This window comes from Camelus dromedarius, chromosome 4 (assembly GCF_036321535.1).
Source record: "Camelus dromedarius isolate mCamDro1 chromosome 4, mCamDro1.pat, whole genome shotgun sequence".
In the NCBI taxonomy this organism is placed as follows: domain Eukaryota; kingdom Metazoa; phylum Chordata; class Mammalia; order Artiodactyla; family Camelidae; genus Camelus; species Camelus dromedarius.
The window spans coordinates 35,766,475-35,791,311 of record NC_087439.1 but is presented as its reverse complement, the minus strand read 5'-3'; the positions used below and the strand labels follow the sequence as shown (position 1 = coordinate 35,791,311).

Here is a 24,837-nt window from a genome sequence, read left to right as displayed (position 1 = left end):
GTAAAATATGAAACATAAAATAATATTTTTATGTGTTCCCCTCTGATACAGCAATTAACTTTTTTAAACAGTTGAACATTTAAATTTTGTAGGCTATATTATTCTGTATTCTTAAGATATAAAAATATAAGAATTTTAAAAGGAAAATGTAAATTCAATAGGATTAACTAAACAAACATTGCTATATTTTTTTCAACAACAGAAAATGAATATGACATTCAAGTCAATATGACAAAAGACATTCATTAGCTGTTCACCAAAGCTCTTTCCCCTTCTTTCTGGGCACACTATGAAGTGCAACTTCCCAGCCTCCTTTGCAGTTAGATGAGACCATATGCCTGAGTTCCAACTACTGGAATATCAGCAGAAGTAAAGAGTGTCACTTCCAGTCCGTGCCCAGAGAACTCTCCCACTGGTGACGCTGCAGACTGTCTTCTGTCTGTCTGCAGACTGTCTTCTGTCTGTCTGCTGAATGGGTGTTGACACCCAAGGAGACTTTGACTCTGTCTTGAAGGTGACAGAGCAACACGATGAAAGGAGCCAGAGTCTCTCATCACCAGTGGGAGGAAAGCCACCCATTGACCAGGGACACCCTCTTTGTACTCAGTGTGAATGAGAAACAAACTTACATTGTGTTAAGCCACTGATATTTTGAAGCAGCAGCTAACAAAACTTTTAAAAATATAGTAGGTAAGGAAATGAAGGAAACAGGAATGATTATCAGACTCTTTAAGATTTAAAATGTACACACCCAAAGTTCTCCTTTCCTTTGAAGATTGGCTATGAGTAATGATTATCATCTTCGTGAAGACAAGGTTGTTTTCAGGTACTGATGGATTATGTCCTCTCTTCTTAGCTAAAACTGCTGCCCTGGGATTTAAGGGGGTCAAGAAATTGAACCTAGCATGTTCTTACTCACAGATAAGAATGGGACTGGAAGAGGGCAGGTTTCTGAGAAGAGCATCTGTAAATATAAGTCAGACTTTACCTGTTGCCTTTAAAGAAAGGTTAAACAGCCATCGTTTGGAACTATGTCACCTGCTCCCCAATCTACACATAGACACACACACACACACGCACGCACGCACGCACTTTTGCCTCCTATCAAAATGACCCAGTCAATAGAGTTGCTCTCTAGTAGAATAAAATGGGTTCTAAACCAGGGCGTATATTTTTCACCCAGAAGAGAACCTACAAAAAGGGTCCACAACCAGGTGGGTTGTGAGCTTATAAGGTTGGATAGTGGTTTTGACAGATAGAGTATAAATGCTGATAAAAATCAAGTCAGGTAGAGGACAGACTAATACCTAGATGTGTAGATAATAGATCACCTTCTGTCTCAAAAACACAAGTCTTTTAGTTACTAATTAGAAATTACGATGGGTCTTTAAATTAATCAGAGTTATTTTTATGTAAGTATTCTGGGAAAATCATTGTGAGGCATGAACCTCAAACCTAACGTTTGAATTCAGATGAAGTCTGGTTAATGAGTACCAAAGACAGCCTTGATCAATTACTCTTGGAGCAGGAACATCAGAATCAGCAGGAGGGAGAGAGGTTACATTGAGAAGATGAAGCAGAAGATGGAGGGAGGCCAAGAAAAGCTGACTGGAGGGGAATAGGGAAATCCGTGGGTCAGATCAGATCAGCCCACGTCTTCACACCTCATTCCCTAGGGGAGATGGCGGGGGGAGGAAGCAATTTAGCACCTACTGTTGATGAACGTCATAGATTTATTTCTTCTCTCCTCCCTCTCTTTCTCTTTTCCTTGCTTCTCCTCCTCCTTCCTCTAGCTGACATCCTCCTCTTCTTCCTCCCCTTTCTTCAATGTCCCCTGACAATTGATGGACTACTCTCAGTTATGGTTACTCTAAGAGTCCACCTAGTGCAGTGGGACTTTCTCAAGTCCCTGGAAATTGTACTTGGAAGAATTTGATCCAAGTCCTAGCTCAGCCACTATATGGTATATCCTGTTAACCACCTTTGACCACTCTGAAATCAATTTTGTTGTTTTATGGAGGAAATGACTATCTGTTAAATCCACTAAAAGAGAGAATGTGAAGATTTGAGACAGTGGATGTGCGAATTTTATTTTTGTTCTTGCAATTGCTAAAGGAGTGGATAAAATCAAATGAAAACTACATAGTTCTCTACTGGTGGGATTGTAAATAGGTGTAGGCCATTTGGAAAACAATATTTTTTAAAGTTCATTTCCCTTGACCATTTCCATACATTATCTTAAGCAAATAGACTTAAATGTGAAAAAAATGTAGGTACAAAAATATCCACCTGAGTGCTGTTTATAACAGAAAATACTTCAACATTAAAGTCAGTAGTAGACTACATAGTGTATGGCAGAGACCAATGTCAAATTCTTGGCATCCAAAAATTATGTGTTTCAAAGAGAATATAATGTGGAGAAATGTTAATGACATAAAGTTACATGAAAAACACAGTGGGTAAAGTTATGTGACTACAACTATTTTAAAATCTATTTATTAAAAAGCATTGAAAGAAAAGAAAACAGGCTGATGGTTTCTGTGTCTAGATGGTAGGGTTTTTTTAGATGTGTTTTTAAAAATCATTGTTCTTTTTTTTATTTTTCCAATTTCAAATAATGAACATAAGCTACTTTTATAATTAACATATATATTTAAGATAAAATAAATAATACAAAAGTATAATTTTCCTAGCAGCATTCCATAAACAATGTTCTCATATTTCATATGAAATAACAAAAATCTTAATACTATGACATATTGGATAATGGTTATTTTTAAGAAATAGAATACGATAGTATTGTTAGTTTTACTGAGTAATTTCATAAAATGAGAATTAGTGAGTTTCTTCTAGAAATGTAGATGTTAAACAGTGAACTGAATCAGAATGAATTCTGAACACCCAGCAGTATTGCCAGTAAAATTGTATTTATCTCTAGGGACCAGAGGAGTCCAATACCATGACTGAATTAGATTTAGTTTGGGAAACTTTATATGTTGTTGAGGTGGAAATGATTATTCATCATGTACACATTCTTAATTGTTTCAGAGAATCGAGTGTGGCTTTGGTTCCTATTGGGACCTCCGACATTTCTCTAGCTAAATGTGTAAAGTTTATGTTACGAAGATAAGGAGAAATATCACCAGAAGAAACAATTGTTTTTCCTAAACAGGAAAGAAATACTTTTACCTTTACATCTCCAAACATTGCTGGTAGGTTGTGTGTTTTTGTTCCTAAATCCAAGTGATAGAGAACATCTTCATCCATAGAATCCAGGTAAGGATTTTCAACATGAACAAAACATTTTCTGAAAAAAATAATACAAAAATGGTGTAAAGGAATTTGAAGAGCTAGTACACAAAAGGGAAATATTAGTCTACGCTTATAAGAAGTGGCTTTTGCTATACCAAATATTGGACACAAACCTTCACTTAGGATTAATTGATTTGTAAGGAAGCAATGTGGTATAATAATGATAATAATGGTTAATATTCGCTGTGCATTTACTGTGTGCCAGCCATAGCATTAAGCATGAAAATTCCACAATGTCATGAAGGCAGCATATAATAAATACATTACCTCATTTAATCCCGTAACATTCTATTGGGTAAGTAATACTAATAATTCAATATACAAATGAAGAAGCCAAGGCTTATAGAAGTTGAGAAACGTGTGCAAGATTATACAACCAGTAGATTACAGAACAGTCATTTCTATCCATTTCTGTCCAGCCCTGATGGTCACTTTCTTTGCATGAGAGTCTGTGTAACATAAGCCACCGACCTCTGGAACTGACTGCCCTGATTCCACTACCAGTTCAATTACATATATACTAATTGTGCAACCTTGGGTGAATTATTGTATCTTTGTTCTTTACTTTCCTCATCTGTAAAATTGGTACAGTGAAAATAATAGCTACTTTACAAGATTGCCCTGAGGCCTGAATGAGCTAATGTGTGTAGCATTCCCGATGTACACTCAGCATAGAATAACTCGCTCTCCTTATTACACCTCCCAACATGGAGGACCTGACAGGTACTAGCTTTAGTGGGGCTGACATGAGAAAGTAGGGTGTGGCAAAGAAAGCGGTGCATTCATCAGAGTCCCAGTCTTTTCCCACCGGGGCACATTGCTGGACCATATTCCCAGCTCCCCCTGCAGTAAGATGAGGCCATATAACTGAGTTCTGGCCAATGGAATGTGGCTGGGAGTGATGCGTCTACTTCTAGGCCTGGCTCCTAAAAAATAATAGTATCTCCTCAAATAAATTTTTCCCTCTCTCTGTCTGAATGGCTATGCAGAGCAGACACCCTCGTTTACTCCATCAGCCTGTTTTGGATTGAGCGAGAAGCCACTGACATTTTAAACAGCATGAGCCTACCTGACCAATAAGAAGTTCTTTGTCAACATACTTAGAAATGATCTTTTTTCATTAGAAGATAAGAAATAAATGAAGCAGGATGATGGGGTGGAGGCAGAGAGCTGAGTACGAACCTGGAGAGACTGAATGACAGTATAATAGGTAAAAAGAAAGAATAAATGGGCACAGAGTTCTGGAGAAATAGGATTTAGAGCTTATAAAAAAATGAGATGCTCAAGAGAAAGCATGAAGGAGAAGAAGTGAGACTGAAGAGCTTGGAGAAAGGGGAAGTGGTGCAGTGAAATTCTTAATGTCAGTAAGCATGTGAAACCATAAGAATATAAAATTATTGTAATAAGGAAAGTAAGACTTAAAAACAGAAGCTAAGATAAGAAGGAGGACACTTCAGTGTAGAGACTCAGTGTTCCAGCAGCCTTCTTCCACCAGATGCCCGGAAGAGAAAGTGTAGATTTACTAAGAAGCCAATGGAAAGACAAACTTACCAAAAAGAAAAGACTACAGCTAGAAAGCCTTAAAGCCATTTTTTTTTAATTGAAGTTTAGGTGATTTACAATGTTGTGTTACTTTCTGGTGTACAGCATAGTGATTCCGTTATACATATATATTCTTTTTCATAATCTTTATCATTATAGGTTATTATAAGATGTTGAATATAGTTCCCTGTGCTAAACAGTAGGACCTTGTTTATCTATTTTATATACAATAGTTAGTATCTGCAAATCCCAGACTCCTAATTTACCCCTCCCTCCCCATTTTACCCACTGGTTACCATAAGTTTGTTTCTATGTCTGTGAGTCTGTTTCTGTTTTCTAAATAAGTTAATTTGTGCCATATTTTAGATTCTACATATAAGTGATACTTGTCTTTCTCTGCCTGACTTACTTCACTTTGTATGATAATCTCTATGTCCATCCATGCTGCTGCAAATGGCATTATTTCACTTTTTTTATGGCTGAGTTTTCTCTCTCTCTATATATATATATATATACACACACACATATAAATATATATACACATATATACACATATAAATAAATATATATGTGTGTGTGTATGTGTATATATACATATATATTTATATATATATATATATATATACACCACAGCTTCTAAAACCATTCTTTTAAAATTTATTTTATTACTTTTTAGGGGGAGGTAATTAGTTTTATTTATTTATTTATTTATTTATTTATTTACTTTTAATGGAGGTACTGGAGATTGAACCTTGGACCTCATGCATACTGAGCATGCACTGTGCCACTGAGCTGTACCCTCCCCACTAAAGCCATTCTTGATGTCAGCCCATCACATCATTACCCAGGGCAGTTCTGTGGCCACCTGTTCACTCCCACTCATCTCAGGTGTGACATCCCAGCACAGCCTGGGCATACCATCCAGTCTAGCGACGCCGTGGCTGCCAGGCCTCCTGCCGCTTTCCCCACTGCATGAGCGCTGCATCCTGCACCAGTGGCCTTTGGCTCCCGTGGCGATCCTTCCATATACCCTGCTGAGGAAATATTTCTCACTGCTGTCTCTTCATCTCTGCACACTTCTTTGTCTCCTCAACTTTCCACGGGGTGGTATGTATGCCCGTGTCTGAGTGTAGGTGGGCATGTCATCTCTGAGTCCCATAGAAGCTCTCAATTCTATAGGCCAGTGCGTCTCAAAGTTTAACAAGCATGAGAATCACTGGACATTTCAAGGGCTCCTCTTCCAGAAATTCTGACTCAACAGGTTAGGGGTGTGTGTGTGTGTCAGAATTTGCTTTTCTAGAAAGCTTTTCATTGGTGCTGCTGTTGCTGGCTCAAGGATCGCATTCTTTTGTTTTGTTTTTTTTTAAGGATCACATTCTTAACATCTTAACAGAAAACTTGCATCTTTCTATACCTCCAGTTATACTCAGCCTGACTGTGCACTAATATCACCAGGGAACTGTGCGGAAAACAACGGTGCTCAGGCCCCAATTAATTTAGACTTAGAAATTCTTTTGTAAATCTTCCCGGATGATCTGATGTGCAAAGTTAAGAACCCCAGCTTTAGGCCTTTGTTCCTGAAGCATCCTTCCCCTTTCCCTCCATTTTCCCCCTATTATAATCCTACTCGTTCTTCAAGGTCAAATTCAAATATCACCTCCTGGGTGAAGGCTTTTCCAAGCATCTTTCCTCTCTGGTCAGTACGATTTCCACCCTGCACTGTGCTCCTAAAACATTTATTTAACATTTCACATGTGAATTTTCTGTCTCCCCAGGAAGATGATGAATTCCCTCGTGCAGGCTGTCACATATATCCTTCTTAGTCCCTAAATCTTAACAGATTCTATTTGTTGAATTAAATTTAACTGTTCAGGAAGTAGAACAGAAATATTATTAATTTCAAAAACATTTAGGGTAACAAATTCTTAATTAGTTAGTGGATCATAGCTAGTTTCAAAAATAAAGCACTCCGTGACGTTAGTATACTTTCTACTTCAGAGGAAGCCTGGAAGCCTCAAATCCTCAAAGCATTGGACAAAAAGACATCTCCTTTCTTCTCTTGGTGAAGGGCAAGAGGACGTTACCCACTATCTCTTGCTACACAAATTGTAGTCAGTGACCCAGCAGCAGCTGCAGCTTTACCTGGACAGCTTGTTAGAAATGCGAAATCTCAGGCCCTACCCTAGACCTACTGAATTAAAGTCTGCATTTTAACTAATTCTTATTTAATCCCTATGCACTTTAAATTTAAGAAACACTGCCATCCACTTTCTGTTCCAACTTGTATTACACTTTCTGTCTTACTCTCCCCAAACTGCTTTCACTATCTGGAGATTTCCCTTCTGATTCCCAACTGAATCCATGAATCATTATTCTATAAAAGAGTGTCATTCATCTACTCAAGTGAGTCAGACTCTATATATCAGAATCACCTGGGGTGCTCTAAAAAGTACCACTACCTGGGCCCAACTCCTAGAAATTCTAATTCAGTTGGTCAAGGAGATCTGTGGGCCTTTGTATTTGTAAAATCATCAATCTACTCCACCTCTCCTATCTTCAAGAAGGAATTCTCAAACTAGCATAACCATTAATTATATTCTCTTGCATTAATTATAATATTCCTCTTAATTCATTCTTTAGTTTTCCTTGATGTCTATCCCAATGTCTAATGATCCCTTGGTCAAAACATAGGGGCAAGAGGATGTCTGTAGAAGATTTTTATTCCATTGGGCTCACCAAGAAGCACTCCATCAGTGACCAAAGGAAAGACCAATTTGGGATATCATGCCAAATTCAACCCAGTGTGAATCAGATAATTGCAATACTTCAGCCTTTCCAAAACATATAATTTCTATTAAATAGACTTGCATTTACTGTTTTCTACCTTGTTTTGCATTTTTGCCCCTAAAACATGAGCCAAAAATAGGGTTGAGAATAAAGTCTTTTAGCAAAACTTGACAAGCTACATAGCATGGTCAGTATTAAAATAACAGTAACCAAAGTAACATGCTGGCTGAGAAGTCTTTCCATTTTACCATTACCTTCACCTTCATAATGTTTCCTTTTCTCTCTCCTTGGCTTCCCTGAAGAAATGAACACAGTAGTAAGCTACCTCTTTTTGGGATGGGTAAGTGGAGCATTTTCTGAAATGCTGACCTGATGGAGGCTCTAAGCCAGACATTTCACACAACTCGCAGAAAACCAGAGGGAACTTGGAAAAATTCTTTAAGCCTCATGAAGATTAATGCTCTATTATGTTCTGTGAACCTGGGGCAAGAATTGGAGCTAAATTTGCAGATAGCTTCAGCAGATTTATGTCTACCCCTGAGATGAATAACCTACACGGTACTTTAGAAGTGAATTCTATGTAAAGTCCATCACAAAGCATATGAAATCACTTTGTAATATGCTGCAACACAGTTAAATCTCTCTTAGACACTGGGAGGGCCCTTTAATTATTTCTCAGATACAGCCCATGGTCTTGGAATTAAAGGCTGAGCTCCAGGCTGAATTCTAGGTTGAACTGTGAATCTGTTCATTCATGCAGATTGATTAAACTTTTACCTATTTTTAGTGACTTCCTTTGTGACACTTTTTTCCCTTTTACTGAGATATAATTGACATATCGCCCTACTTTCTTAGATGAGCCAACCCCTCCCAAGAACTAAGGAATGAAAATACCATTGAGAAGAAAATTTGCATTGTTTTTATTTTGTTTTGCATTCTGAGCTGTGTTCCAAGTATATCATCTTTAAACTTAAGAAACACATAACTGTAGAGGTCCGTCTTCTGAACATTTAATATAAAATCCAAAGAACCTCCATGTCATCAAAGCCAATGAAAAATCAAAATTACTCACCCAACATATGTATTCCTGTCAGATCTCATGGGTGTACTGGAAGCAGGGAAAATTGAAGCCATACTTTGTTTTATGAGGATAGTCACTCTTAAGTTGATGTCAGGAAAGAAAAAACACTGTGATATGGTATTAAATCATAGATCAAATCATAGTCGAATGACAAGGCTGAATGATAATCTCTCTTAAAACTTAAGTTTTCTTCCGAAGTTGCTGAAGGAACTTTCCCCTTAGCATTCTAAACTCTCTTATCAATTCAAAAATATTCTCCCTGACATGGCCTTTTATACTGCAGCTCAGCTGTCAGAGCAACACTTCCCCAAGAAGATAGGTTCCCTTGAAGGTGTGGCATCCTACCTCTTTAATAGGATAGGTTGTTTGGCTTGTTAACTTTTGACCAGGGCACCCTTTCCTTACATCTGGCCTTGGTCCCAGCATGGGTCTGGGGTAGCACACAGACTTATTTACTTTGAGACAACTCTATGTGGTTGCAAGTCCTCTATTGATTTCCATAACAAATCTACCAGGTGGTCTCAAAGTGTGTCCAGTACATGTGAAAACTTTCAGTTCCGAAATATTTCATTTTCTCACCTCATCCTACCTGTCACCAACTTGTTTTCATTCTTTGTGATCACAAGTGAGAAAAAAACACGTCAGGACCTCAGAACACCCCTTCATCTGAACTTTGACCATCAAATTCACACAGAAAGTCTGATAATTAAACAAAACTTGTTTCCTGGGGCCTCTTTATTTGGCTAAACCCAAGGCTGCCTGCAAAATCCAATGAAGCAGCTGTCAGAGATCAACCTAGGTAGAATAACAAAATACATACTAGTACTTTCAGAAAACAGGGTCTCTGTTAAGAAATCCAGGAATTTACTATGTTTGCTGTTGCTTCTCACTTCGCACTTCTAGGAACAGAAAAATCTAAAAGACTTTAGAGGAACTTCACCCTGTTTCTCTTTTGCCCCAGCTCCAAAGGCAATCAACCAAAGTTCTATGCTGGTGAGAGCATCAAGAATATTAGCCTCATGGCTTTCAGGGAAATCAGAGCATTAAATGTCCATAAATGCCCAAACAGCAGCAGATAAAGGCATTTCATAACATGCATGAATTTCTTTGTAAGAATGTGCATAACAGTGAAGAATCAAATGCCCATGTCTTAATTGGGGTCTCCATGGTGGAAGAGACTCGTCTTCCTGGTGACAGTCATTGTGGACAAACCCCTTGAAATCTATGCCAGCTTCCTTCAGTTCATCTTGATCAGCTAGCAAAGATTATAGATCAAGAAGGAAAGAGAATAAATATGGAACCCAGGTAGCAGCCTAAATCTTGCCATTGCTACCAACAAATGGACATTTGTCACCTTGCCCTAGGTATCCAAAAATCTCCAAGGAAACTGAACTTGGGAAAGGCAATGACGACTTTGAGACAGAATAAGACTGAACATGTGTGTGTTGCTTGTAACTTGGGACAGTAGCTCCTGTTTATAGTTTATCACAAGACATGTGTCTCTTACCTAAAAGTGACCCACCTTTGAGCCACCTCAAAGTGGGCCACCTGCTGCTCCTTCCCAACAACTGCTGACAGTTCTGAGATTCATTATGCCCGCTTACCACTGCTGGGACCTTCACACTTTTATTTGGCATTCCATGCTGTGTCTCTCTATTTATTGTTAGGGTATAATGAAGAGGACCACCCAATGCCAATCTGGCATTGACCTGTAGCTCTGACAGGTGACAGTGTTAGCTAATTAGATCAGTGTTAGACAATTATTTCCTCCAGTGAATTAATTAGACTAATTGACATGTTGCTTTCCAGTGCAAATTCTGTCAGCAATAATCTTGATCTCTAGAAGTGCCAGGGAGTGCCAGCAAAGATTTGTGGACCCGGTATGACAAAGCCCAGGATGTTATGAAAGGTGGTCATTGACAGGGTGGAATGCAGAGTAGTCTTGTAGAATCTATGAAAGCAGAGGACTAATTCATGTCTTCTGGGAAGTCTTAGATTATTTTCCCTAGTTTTCAGTCTTTTTAAGACTCAGTCCTACTCTTAATGAGAGGTAGTTCCTCAATCATTGTTTTTTTCATTGATTGTATTGCAAAAGGCCAGTCACTTGAACAAGAAGAGGAAAAGTTTTCATTTTAGAAAGCACTCACAAAGCAAACTCGTGCCATTGCTGGGTGTTTTGTAGTCAAAGGCCGAGTGCCAGGAAGAGCCTATGACTCAGCACTGCTTTGAGATCAGCGGGGTTGCAGCAGCTCCACCAAATCCATGCCCTGCAGTGTCTGGCCTGAGACAAAACATTTCACTTCCTAACGTCTTCCTCCACAGTGCCAGCATTTTCATACTCTTGCGCTCATAAAAAAATTTCTCTCTGCCTTAATTTTGCCCCTGAACCTCTAATATTGGAAAAAAAGAAATCAGAGTCCCAGTGCGTAACTGGGTGGCATTTGGGTCTCTCTCCTGTTGATACTCTTTCTCCCAAATCTGTGATAATTACTCATGTAGACTTAGGACCATACCCACCCCCTACAACAGTGGTCCCATCACACTGGGGAGAGGGGCATAACTAGGGATTTGGGGCTCCCATAATCGTGCTGTAAGGACCTTGCATCTGCCCAGTGCCTGGCTCTGTGTCAAATGCTGAGAACACAAAGAGGATGAGATAGGTGATGTCTTCCCTAAAGGAATTTCACTATAGTGGGGAAGAGAGATGGGTGGTAAAGAACATGGCAGGAGCTATGAAAACTCAAAGAAGAGGCCCCGGACCGAGGCTGGGAGTTGCAGGGCCTTCTGGGAGGATATGATACCTGGGTTGACTCTTGAAGAAAGATGTAGTCAGTTCTCCAAAATATTGCTGAGGGTGGAAGCGGGGTGAACGTGAGAAGACTGTGCTCCCTACCCAGGGAACGACGTGTAAAATGCACAGAGGTGACCAAAAAAAGCATCACATTGAGAGAACCTCTATGTGGTTTAACTTGTATGTATTTGCACCAGGTCATCTCAGACAGGGCCTTGGTGGCTTTCAGTTTTTTAGATTCTGGTATTTTGAAAAATAAAGAAAGATCAAACAGGCTTATACAAATTGGAATGCACTTTAAACATTGACATTTTATGAACTGGCATCTTAACTCTTTTAATAAACAATAGTCAAGTTGTGTTAGTCACAAGACATTGTAGGGCCTATTAAAACATTGCTTAATACATCACACACTGTAAGTTTAATGGAACCCAGTTCAAAGGTAACTAACATTCTTCCCTTTCTTCCAGTGCAATCAGCAAGTTACGGGTATATGTGTGTAAAGTCTAATTTGAGATCAAATGGCCTCCAGGCCCACTGGACTAGGCCTGCCTCCCAGAGGCCGTGCTGTTCCTTCCTCCCAGACCAAGCCCTTCTGCCCTGGCCCAGAGCCTCTGCTCTTAGGGGGCCTCTACATGAGGTACCCACTATAGGTCATATCAGTTTACCTGAGGTACAGCAATCACCTCTGCCCAAGAAACAATCTCGCGCACATGCACGTACACACACACACACACACACACACACACACACCGCGGCACCAACCTCATAGCCTGGGAGATAGGGATGACAACACACAGCAAAGTTCCCGCATCCACTCCCTTCTGTTTCCCCTCTTTCTGCACAGGTCTCTCAGGATGGGAATAGGGTAACAGAGAGTCCCTTCCTCCTGCCGTGCCAGATCCTCCGCTCCACCATTTGGCCCATAGCACCATCGATGGCTTGAAAGAGCTCAAAAATGTCTTGTTATCCATTCTGATGCTAAGCAGTTTATTTTTTCTTTTATTCATTCAGCAAATATTTACTGAACATACACTCTGCTCTGGGAAGTCTAGGAAGTGCTAGAGTTGCAGCTGTGACTAGGACCGTTCTTGCTTCTCTGATTTCGTCCCTAAAAATATTGACATTCCATGAACAGAGAAGGTGCAACTTATCATCCGTCTCATACTAACCTTCTATAGGTTGAAACACGTGTATTAAGTGAATCTTCATCATTCTACTCTTATGCCTAACAACTAAAACTTACTGAATCTTTGGATCTTTCCTTTAGTGTTTATTTTCCAATACATAGATTGTAGTTGCTTCAGATCTTTTTTGGAAGGGAGGTATTAAAAAATACACAACTGTTCCCTTTAGAGTGTAGATGTGTTGCAGCTTAACATTTTTACACATATGTGCAAAGATAATGTACCTTATTTTCCACTATCCATCTAATCTTTCTCATGGTGCCCATTGGCCTGGAAGTTGGGGCAGAGGGTGGTGACTTTAAACTTGCCAGTCAACAGCATCTTCATGACTTTGGTTTAAATCTTCTCATTTAGACGACCTGTTCTCCTTCAGACGTATGCTCAGTCTCTCTTACTTCCTGCCTCTGCCCACTGCTTCTATCTGAAATGATATCTACTGGATGGAGTGGGTGGGAGGGACTGACTTGATTTCTTGGCAGTGGGAAAGAGGAGGGCTCCTGGATTGGTGTGCTCAGTTCCTTGTCCTTTGGCAGTGGCAAGTGAGGCATTGTCCGCCTTGTCCTTGTGAGGAAACTGTGGCTACCTGGGTTGGTCTGTAAGTCCCTGAATGGGGCCCCTGAGATGCAGCTAGTTCCATCTGGTGCTAATGGAACATCATGTACCCATCTCTGAAGCCTGTTGCCTCTACTCTTTGTCCCCAGCCTCAAAGACCCCTCCCCTTGTGGCCTTGCTGTTCAGTCTCCCCGCCTCTGACAGCTCACCAGCATCTGAGAACCTCTGGATCCCTTGTGAGAGCACTCAGGAACTTTCAGGAGCCCCTGTGTGCCAGACCTAGGCTTTGGGGAGCCACTGATGTGGTCTCTGGCTGTCTCTCCTGATTCCTTTCTCTCCATCTTTGCTGTATTAATTGCCCCACCCAGCATTGGATTCGGGCCCATACTGAGTATGGAATTTCTCCTAGAGACTTGCAACCTCCCCTGGGTTAGCTGCATTGAAGGATGCGGGCCTTGGGTTTCAATGTTCTCAGGCTGACCTGTGTCTAGTTGGATATTTATATAGCACTCTCTCCCTTCAATTTTATCCCCAAGGAGGTGGATGGTGACCAGGGACCCTTGTCTGACCTTCTTGCCCTACTCTCTTGCCCTCTCATTCTCATAACTAGAAGGCGAGGCCTTCTTTGTACCTCTCCTCCCTGTCTGATGTGAAATACCCTTATACTCTGAATTCTCCCTGACTTCTAGCAATCTCCGTGTTCAAATTCCGCAGACCTAGCTTTTGGTATGTTACTAGAAACATAAACATTTAAAAAATATTTTTCTTTTTTCCACATTGCCTGACTAGGAACTCAAAATTCCTAATCAAAGCATCAGAATTTCCTACTCCGATTCCCATCCCCCAGCAGGTAGGTGGGAACATCGACTGTGAAAATAGCCGTGCACCCAGAACGGAGAAGAGAGCTCAGCAGTCTGTTTCACAAGGACTAGCTCCACTACAATTAGAAGAAGTAAGAATCGACCTCCTAGCACAAACGCCAGCAGCACCACAGTGTTTGTGTTTCTCTTTTTTAGACCACTTCTCCCTCCACAGTTTTGTTAGAACACTATACTCGGTCTGCGTGAGACTCTTCCAGACAGGACCACGTGGAGGGGCAGCAGATGAAGCCTTTGCTGTGAGCAGGGCCCCGTGCAGGGGACTCTGGTGAAGGCTGAACCATGCTGAGACCACGGGCAGGATGACAGCATCCCCCAGTCCCCGCACAGGACTGCAGCCTCCTGCTTTCAGTCCCGGGGGGGTGCTAGAGTTACTGCGGTCCTGTTTTTAAAGTTCAGTCATTGTGTATGAGATTACAAATACAAAACAATGACATATTTTCCAGGACCCACAGAGCACTGACATCTGGAATCTTTATAAAGTTGAAATTCTCTCTAGGAAAATAACTTCTCTTGATTTACAAAATTGCATTGATCTGTTTTTTCCTTACAGAATCATATTTTCTCATATTTAAAGTATATTTAGCCAGGAATTTCTCTTTGGGCCGTGATTATAAAGAATAAATAAAAGAACACCATTCGTGTGGTATGGACATTTATTTTTAGGGCTTTTTTTAGGGGAGATGGAGGATTTGACTGTCATCAGCCCTCCTTGATAGGGTCTGTTTTTCAGTCTGTTCAGAGTGCTACAACAGAATACCCCAGACTAACTTAGAAAACAAACATTTATTTCTCACAGTTCTGGAGGCTGGGAAGTCCAAGGTCAAGGTGTCTGCAGATCAGTGCCTGGTGAAAGACTGCTTCCTGGTTCATAGACCACATCTTCTCCCTGCGTCCTAGCCTGGTGGAAAGAGGCAAAGAGCTCTCTGGGGTCTCTTTAATAAGGGCACTAAGCCCGTTCATAAGGGCTCCACCCTTGTGACTGACTTACCCCAATACCATCACCTTGCTGTTTAGGATTTTAACATGAATTTTGAGGAGACACATTTAGTCCGTAACAGTCTGTTTTGAGGTGACTCTCTCTATGGGAGGTGTCACACTGATCACTCAGCAAGTGACTAGCAAGCACGTACTATGTCCAAAGCTTGTTCATGGGTGAAGTTGCATAAAAGACATTAAAGAATGGTCCTTGTTCTCAGGCTCCTTCTTCCGGCAATCTCCAAATGGAGAGGACTTAGCTTACAACTGCCCTGGCTGCTTCATTGGCCTTTCTTTCTGGGAACACAACTCCCACAGTGTGACAAAAGCTTAAATTTCCTCTTCCCCAGTGGCTGATCTTGACACCAACACCAGCGCCTCCGTGAATTAACAGCCCGCAAAGGGGAGCAGTCCCTCAAGTGGCTTGATCAACAGAGGCACTTAAGACGGAAACCACGTGACTTCTGAACGTGCTTGACTTCAACTTTTAGACTGTTTCTGTTCTTAATGTTGTTTGAGGAAAGGAAATGTGAGGCACAGAATACCAAGTGAAAAATTCAAAAAAAGCTATTTTATTGGAAATGATGCATGATATTTTGAATCAATAGCAGACAGGAATAAAATGAAAATGCTTTTCTCTGAATTCAAAATAATCACTCTTGGAATGGAAATCTGAAGGACAAGGGAAAATCACAGAGAGAACAATGAGAAGAGGAAGTTGGTAACAACAGTAATTGATTCACCGTTATGCCAGGCCAGACTCTGGGCTCTCTCATTCAGTCCTCACCACAAGCCTCTGAAATGGGTCTTATTATTGTCCCAATTTTCAGATGAGGAAATTGAAGCTCAGGGAGGTTAAATGAGGTGCCTGAGATCCTATAATGAGTCATCCGAGACTGGAATTCACACCTAGGTCTGCCCAGCAACAAAGCTGTGAGAACTCACTCTGTTTCACCACTATTTTTAAATGCTGCAGTCCTTTAAAGAAGACAAGAGTCCAAGGAGAATGGCATCAACAAGAGAAGGGAATTTGATACGTGTCTTAAAGATGACAGAGGATTGGGATGTGAAGAGCATCTCTCTACAACATCTTATCCTGTTTTGGGAAAGGAGCTCAAAGCTAAGCTATCGTGGGTGTGTGTACTGTGGATGCCTCTGAAGAAAATAGCCCCGTTAAAATGGTAATCAAAGTGGGGAGGGTTTAGCTTAGTGGTAAAGCGTGTTCTTAGCATGTTGAATCCCCAGTACCTCCATTAAAATAAAAATAAATAAATAAATATACCTAATTACCCCCCCAAAAGCGGTAGTCAAGTCATCAAGCTGATTTTAAAATCATCTCATTGCCAAAATTTTAATTGACTTTCAAAATGTGCCTCAAACCCACTGTAATTTATAGTTGAACTCATCTCAGGCTTCCCTATGATTTTACCCCCAAAGCTGGGTCCAGTTCAACACCCTGCCTGCAGCAAGTTCTGTCTGCTCCAGAGCCATCCCTGAAAAGGGAGTTAAAAGGCATAGGGCTGAGAGGCTCCTCATCATTCCAGTGACTTTGGGCCTCGGAGATCAAAGCCCGCATTTGTTTCTCAGCAGCAGACGAAAGTGCCCCGTGAAGAACGTGAAGAACGTTGGGAGATGAGACTCTCAGTTAGAAGGAAGCTCTGTGAGTTTCACAAATCTCACACTGAAATGGGAGAGGGGCTGTTTCCCTTGGAACTCCAGGAATGTTCAGTCCTAGCCTCTCACAAAAAACCAAAGTTATTCCTGCTGCAGCCCAAGAGGGCTCAGATGGGAAAATAATGCTAATACATCACGGAGGTGGTGAAGTCCATGCCCAGGAAGTCATGAAATTTCAAAGCTGACTGACTCTAATTTGGGTTTAGCTCAGGGACAGAGAATGGCATGTTTTACAGTGCTCTCCTAACACTGCTAAGTGCAGTCCATTGAGTTAAACATTAATTTTTTTCTACAGAAACAGGAAATCTTGAGTACATAATCATGATTACAGTTACATTTCTGTTAATGCCTCACCTGAGGAATGTCATGACTTTCCAAAAGTGCAGTTCCTGCGACCACATCACCTGGCTTTGTGTTTCATTCTCTGCTGGACGCCTGTGGGTGTTCCTCTATTTTATGTTAGTCAGTATTCCTTGAATTTTTAATCGTGAAATATTTCGAACAAGTAGAAATGTGCAGCTGGAACAAATGCCCATGTAGCTGCCACACAGATTTTACAGCCGCTAACAGTTTGCCATATTTAATACAGATTTTTAAAAAATGAGTCCATTACAACCCCCCCCACACACACACACCTTCCTTATCTTTAGGTGACTTTTGCTTTCTCCGCAGAGGTGGTGGATGTCCTTCTAGGGCACGTTTTATAACTTCCGCTTATAAGTATGTGCTTATAACTGCTTTAAAACTACATGAGCAGATTATATGTACATACTATAAACCTGCTTGTGTGTGTGTGTGTGTGCTTGTGTAGTAATTACATAGATAGATAGATAGATAGATAGATAGATAGATAGATAGATAGATAGATCGATCGATCGATCGATCTAGAGGGGAGGGGAGAATACTGTATATGCTCTTTACAACTCGCTTTTTTTTAGGTTGCCTTATACCTTACATTTTTAGGTTGCTTCCAGTCTTTCCCTGTGAGCATCTGTCTGTATATCTCCTTGTGTATGCACATGAGAGTTTCTCTATTATCAGGACATACGTCCACTTGTATTCACTTTTACTAGGTATTTTTACACTGCCTTATAAAGTACCAAGTTACACTTGTGCCAACAGTGTATGATGTGCCCTAACTTCCCATATCCTCGGCAATAAATCTGGTGTCATTAGCTGTATAATTCTTTTGACCATGTGATGCTCTTAAGATGGTATCTCTTTGTTGCATTTTGCATTTCCCTGATTATTAGTGAGGTTCCAGCTGCACATTTCTACTTGTTTGAAATACTTCATGATTAAAACTTCAAGCATTTTTTGAGTTTAATACTTCGACAAATATTGTGAGGACTGGTGTGTTTTTATTCGCTTCCAGGTTATTTTGTGTTTCTAATTACATACATAGAGAGACAGAGAGATAGTGGCTCTTTTCACCTCTCTCCTGCCTTCTGCAGAGTGAGTAGACTCTATCTCCCTCTGTTGATTTTGAAGTTATGCATTCTATTTCTCTTCTTTTAATGGTTAACCTTACATTTTAACAAGCATACTTGACTTAACAAAATGTATGGTTAATTAATACCTCGACTCCTCTCCCAAATAACACAAGGAACTTGTAATTCTTTAACTCCAGTTACTACTTCACATTTTCCATGTGAAGTAGCTTAATCTACCCTGTTTTCAGGCCTTCCCTCACCCCCATTAGTCATTGTTATGATTATTGTGGTATTTTCAGTTAATAATCATTTAAATTATCCACATCTGCCAATGTCTTTGATCACTGTTGCTTCTCAGACCTTATTCCTTCCTTCCGTGTTTAAGTTCTTTCTTTCTAAAGCACATTACATAATAGTTCTTCAGCGTGGGCTTTTGTCTGAAGACTGCCTTGATTGTGCCTGCATGTTGTAGTGATGTGTAGTATGGAATACAATTCCAGATTGCTGGTTACTTTCTCTCCATCCTCACAGGATATTAGTTCATTGTCTTATGGAACCTACTGATGCTGGTGAAAAGTTTGCTTTCATTTACGAGTTGTATTTTAGCAAGTAATCAGTCTACTCTACCTTGTGGCTTTGAGATTTTCTCTATATTCTCAAGTTTTACTAAAGGGCGTTTCTGTATGACTTTTTAAAAAATAAAGTTCTTCTCAGGGCTCATTGTGCTTCCAAATTATGAGAAAGTAGGTCTGTTATAAACTCAGGGAATTCTATTTCTTCCTTGAATATACTGTCCTTTCTGGCGCTGCTGTTAGATCCACAGCAGGCCATCTCAGTCTGTCCTCCTAATGTCTTAACTTTTTCTTATATCCTATCTCTTTGCTTCTCTGCTACAAACAGAGGCATTTTCTCAGGTTTTTCTTCTTCGCTCATTGTCTGTGTAGGTGTGTTTAACCAGCTCTTTCACTCATCTGCAGTCTGTTGCAGTAACATCCTCACTTCTTCACATCTCCCAGCCTATGTACCCTATTCCACATGACTGTGCAGTGCAGTGCCCTCTCACCATGAATGCGGTTATCCGCCCTGCCCTTGACTCTGGGCTTGGTCATGTCACTGTTCTGATCAAGAAAACAGGGCAGAAGTGACAGCATGTCAGTGGTTCATGCTCTTGCTCTATCATTGTTGTAAGAATATGCCCACTAATCTGCTGGAGGATGAGAAACATGGAAAATAGAGCCTAGTCACGCCCATGAGGCCAGCTGAGGCCAGCTTAGATCAGCCAATAGCCAGCTGACCCCGGGAGCAAACGCAGCCAAGGGCAGCAGCACCACCTAACCCGCCCCCGCTGACCCCAGGCATGTAAGGAATAAATATTCCTTGTTGCTTACCTCTCAGTCCAAGGCAATAGCATTACTGCAGCAACAGATGACTGATACACTATCCACTGAGATTTTTTTTCAAGGACTGTTTTTTCATTTGTAGATATTCTAATTGTTACCTTTTCAAATTGGCCTATTCTTTGTAAATTGTTTCCTATTGTTTCTATATATTCCTACTCCATCTTTTGTCTACTTAATCATTTTAAACATAACCATTTTATAACTTCTTTCAGACTGTTAAATTATCTCAAGTTCCTGGGGGTGATTCCTGATTTCCCTCAGGAGGGATTGTTTGCTCATTTTATCTGTAATTTTAATTTTTGAGCCCATACTTGTATTTTCTATGTGTGTCCAGTCTAGATTGATTAGGCAAGTGTCCCTAAGGTGGTGGTATTGTGTTTGCTTCTGCCAGGAGCTTCAAGAGTATCCCCAGTCTAGGACCAGAATTACATTAATTTCCTGTCCTGATAACTTCAGCACCAGGTGACTAGCATGAATTGTTATTCTTTGACTGCATGTCATACTTTGTCTCAGTTTCTCACTAGGAACTGTTTTTCTATCCACATATGCCAACAAGCACAAACTCCCTCTGCATTTCAAGACTGGTCATCTAAGTGTTTAATCCTCTTTCACTGAAGTTACCGAATTTCCAATGTCCCAGCCTAACGCAGGAATTTGAGGTCCAAGTCCTCCCTCCTGCCGGCTGGGACCCTGTGTGTGTGTCCTGTGAAACCCCAGCACCTTGGCATGAGGGTCTGGTCCTCACTGGGCCATGATGATGTCAATTCATGCACTGACATTCTTCATTTCTGAAACTTCAGGTTATCTTCGTTCCTTAAAGTTCACCCAGTGTTGACTTTTGCACAGTATTCCTTTTGTTTACTTTAGGAGATATGTCCATGTCACTCAGTTTACCATGTTGCCTGCACATGCTTTGTTTAGTAAGCACAGATAATTGACTGTGAAAATTAGATTTTTTTGAACTGACCCAGTCCTCAGACAAAAGAAAAACATGGTTCATTACAAAGAATATGGCTCAGGACAAAAGTTTGTTGTTTGTTTGTTTAAAAGCCTTGCTTTTCATTAAGCACTAAAAATAGCCTCCATCTCTGTTAGGCACTAAAGAATTGACATAAGCAGTTTTTGGACTTATGATCATGTTTTTTTCCGATATCAGCATTTCACACAATTCTGTTATGTTCTGTGAGTTACTTTATGAGAATGTGTCTGTTCCTTTATTTTCCTGGTAACACTTGATTCTTACATCTCTAACTCGTTTGTGATGTAACAACCCTGCAAATCAACATTTAGAATAGGACAAAGTCATGGCACACCGAATATTACTATTATTCATAGTAAATTTTACTTGAAAATATTTTAAAGTAAATGCCTTTTAGTGAAAACTTAAAAAAAATACCAAAGCATGTGGTTTTCTAGCAAATAGTCTGGGTTACTGGGCATCTCCCTCTCTTCTAGTCGGAGCCTGGTCTTTCGCCTTTCTCGGGGTGAGGAACGGGGCAGGGGAACAAGGACCGGAGACATTCCGCCTGATTCTAATCCTCTAAGTCTTTGCTTTAATCATTTCTTCATTCAAACACCAATGAGGTCATAGTCTGGCAAACAAAATGCAGAGGCTGGGATTTTGGTAAGTGTCACAGTTCTGTTTCAAAGTAGAGAAAAAAAAAATTGCAAAGTTTGGCAAGTTTTGACTTGAGCTAGCCAGGAAAGAAAACTATAGGCTTTAATAAGCTTGAAGAAAGAGAGCATCAAGATTTATAAAATAGACAAACAATATACCAAATGATGCATTGTCCTTGAGTATAATCAGTGTGTGGATAAACGGAAAGTCATTGAATTCAGAGAAAAGCCTTACTCTTGGCTCTGGAAGCAAAAGTAAACAGTAAGCAGAATTCTATCATAGTCTGTGGATGCTGTTCTGTTTCAAAATGGTAGACTAAAAACATTGCACCTACAGAGGCAAATAAGGTAGACTGCATCTACAAGTAAAGAGGCAATGACGAGATCATTCTTTTTAAGCCAAATAGACTCAAGTATTGTTGGGCAAGCTCATAATCTCTCCAAACTTTAGGGGTTTTTTTTTTGTTGTTGTTGTTGTTTCCTATAAAGTGGAAATGATAGTAATTACAATAATGGAGTGCTGGAAAGATAAAATGAGAAAATATATATTAAATAACTGGTTCATTAGCACATAATAAAGGATGGCAATTATCTTAATACCATTTATTATCTTATCTCATCTTAACACACTCTTTTAAATAAATTATGAAACATGCAAATAAAGAAATGTGAAATGATGTGTGGTTCATGGAATTCAAATCTCTCAGTCAAATAAGAAGGCTCAGAAAGAGGGATTCCTGGAGAGCTAAGGCCAGGCATGTTTATGTGGCTGTATTACATCTAAGCAAGGCTCTGCCCCAGAGAGACTTCAAACACAAATGGTGATTGCACTGAATGACCTCAATGTCTCTGTGCAAACGGTGCCTGACAGACCGGAAAGTGGTACCTGTGATACCTTTCTCTGACTGCAGTTAACTTTCCATTTATCCACGCTGATTATGTGAAAGAACAATGAATCAGGCAGCATGTGTGCACCCCTCTCTCAATGACTACCTCATTCCAACTCATTTAGCCTTTCTCTGCTAGAGGCACACTCATCACTGGAGAGCAGAAAAAGTGGCAGGTAAGGATGCAAGTCTCTCCTGCAATTCTTTTTCTTAAAATATATGTGGGATTCTGAGTTTATATCTAAAGGAAATAGAACCAGGATCGGGAAAAGATACAGAGGGATATCGGCACTCTCATGTTCATTGCAGCATGACTCTCAGTAGCCAAGAGATGGAAACAATCTACGTGGCCAGTAACAGATGAATGGAGAAAGAAAATGTGGTGTACATGTACAACGGAATATTATTCAGTCTTAAAAAAGAAAGAAATCCTACCACTTGTGTCAGTGTGAATGAACCTTAAAGACATTGTGCTAAGTGAAATACACCAGGCACAGAAAGACAAATATTACAGGATCTCACTTACATGTGGAATATAAAATAGTCAAACTCAAAGAAGAAGAATGGTGACTGCCAGGGGCTGGGGGAGGAGTAATGGGAAGGTGTTGGTAAAAGGGTTCAAAGTTTCAGTTATGCAAGATGAGTAAGTTTCAGATATCTAACCTACAGCAATGTGACTGCAGTTAACAATACTGGATTATATACTTGAAATTTGCTAAGATGGTAAATCTTGTATTCTTACCACACCTAGAGAAAAAGGGAAGGAAGGAAGGAAGGGAAAGTTAATTATGTGAAGTTATGAATATTTTAATTAGTTTGATTATGGTGATTATTTCCCAACGTATACATATATCAAAACAATATATACAGTCCTTATTTGTCAATTACACCTCAAAGCTAAGGGGGTAAAAATGAAGCCTTATAAACATGTACATGTGCCCAAAGTGCCCTCTTTCTTGAAGATGTGTAGTATCTCCAATTTTATCTTAGTGTAAAATTACATAATTGTGTCCGTGCCCTTTCATCATCTTAGAAAAATACACATGGGAGAAATGTGCAAATGGGAAACATAATTGAGTGAAATGAAATGAATTCAGCATAATTTAATTGCCTTTTTATTTGTCTGCTTCCCCTAAATGTGTCTAATGATGGCAAGTGCTTCATGTGTGTGATCTTGTTTCCTCTTGACAACACTCTAATGTAGATATTTCCATTTTACAACAATGTTCGTCTGTTTGCCCCAGGTCCCTCAGGTGATGACCAGCCCATTCCTCTCTGATCCCAAATTCCACACTCTTTCCCCAGTCCCTGCTCACTCTGCCTGGGAAGCATAACTAGGATCAAATTTTTATAATTTGTGTATCTTATAGGGCCCTATGCAAATAGTTGCTTAATTAATATTTTTGGTGAAAAAAGGTCAGCATGGCAGAAAGGAAGGAACAAAGGATTGAGAGTCAGAATACTACAGTTCTTGTCCCAGCTCTGTAATTAACTGACTTCGTGACTATAAAAAAAAAATCGTATAACTTTTCTTGTTCTCTGGTATCTCATCTGTTCAGTGGGATTGGATTCTTTACTCAGGGCAAGAGATCTGAGCATATATTCAAGGCACGTCTGATGTCTAGGTAGGAATGCCTTATCTGGAGTGGGTAGGGATGTCCTATCTGAATGACACCAACACAAATGGGAGAGCTGCTGAGAGCTCCAGGGTAGTTCAACTTGGGTCCATTCATGAAACCAAAACCACACAGTAATTTGAACAAATTCTTTATATTACAATATAAAGAACTGCTAACTCTAAGAAGAGACTAGAGTAACAAGAGATTAACTAGTAAGAAGTGAAGAGAACCCTAAAGAATATAGAAACAGCAGCTGTAAGGATCAGCCACTGCCCTTAGGGCTGAGATAGAGCAGCCAAGAAAGAGTCCCCCCACCAAGGCTGAGACCCAGACCTTGTTGGAGGGCATGGCTGTGGCTCGCGGCATGCCAGAGAAGTCACTGTAGTGCCACACCAGTGGAACTTGCTAGGCTGTTAGAGAAAGCTGTTCACCGGGAGGTGTCTCAGTGAGGTACTACACTACAGAAATGCCCAAAGGCTTTCAGGAGAAATTGCTGGCCCCAGTGCACTGCAGGATCCAGGCAATAGAGAAGCTGAGTGCACTGCAGTAGACAGATGCTTAAGAAGCCATCCATGCTGCAGGAGCTGGGTGCTAGAGAAGCTGCACATCCTGCCAAAACTGGACACTGGAGAAGCTGCCAGGCTGCAGGAGCCATATGCTTGAGAAGTCACCCTCAGTGCTGCCCTGGGCACAGAAGCAATCACTGCACTGCAGTAGCTGGCAGTGGAGATGTTGCATGCAGTGTGGGAGCCAAATGCTTGAGGAGTCACCTGTCCTGCAGGAGCAAGGTGCTGGAGAAGCTGCACTTGCAGGAACTGGACACTGCCCACAGTGCAAGAGCTCCCAAGCGAGCTCACTGGAATCAGGAAGCAAACTTCTTCCTCCTGCAGTGTCTCTCCAGCACCACATACTGACACAGCTGAACCTTGTGCCAGCTGGCATAGGAAAACTCTCTGAAGGTCCCACCTCCATTTTCACCGAGCAAGCAAAAAGGGCAAATTTGGAGCTGAGATGCAGTCATACTTGCACAGGTGAACGTCAAAAGCAGTTTCCTAGAAGAAAAGACACAGGTTCATGGAATACAATTTTTCACTCCAGA

At 40.5% G+C, this 24,837-nt stretch overlaps 2 protein-coding genes across 4 annotated transcripts in view; one reads left to right on the top strand and one right to left on the bottom strand.

Annotated features, from left to right (window-relative positions):
- The window catches only part of UPP2 (uridine phosphorylase 2), a 31,652-nt gene extending 22,606 nt beyond the window's left edge, over positions 1–9,046 (bottom strand). The window contains exons 1-2 of one of the 3 annotated variants that reach the window (XR_837582.3): positions 8,714–9,046; positions 3,190–3,307 (exon numbers count right to left, since the gene is read on the bottom strand). Coding sequence is in view for 1 of the 3 variants with exons in the window: in XM_010985601.3 (XP_010983903.1) it covers positions 3,190–3,307; positions 8,714–8,775 (180 nt within the window). In the remaining 2 variants the exon portion in view is untranslated. Of the gene's footprint in view, positions 1–751; positions 860–3,189; positions 3,308–8,713 lie in introns of those variants that run through there. The other 2 variants (XM_010985601.3, XM_031451467.2) reach the window with 2 other exon arrangements.
- Positions 1–24,837, top strand: part of CCDC148 (coiled-coil domain containing 148) — a 314,087-nt gene that overhangs the window by 249,512 nt on the left and 39,738 nt on the right. The gene's annotated exons all lie outside the window — the stretch shown is intronic.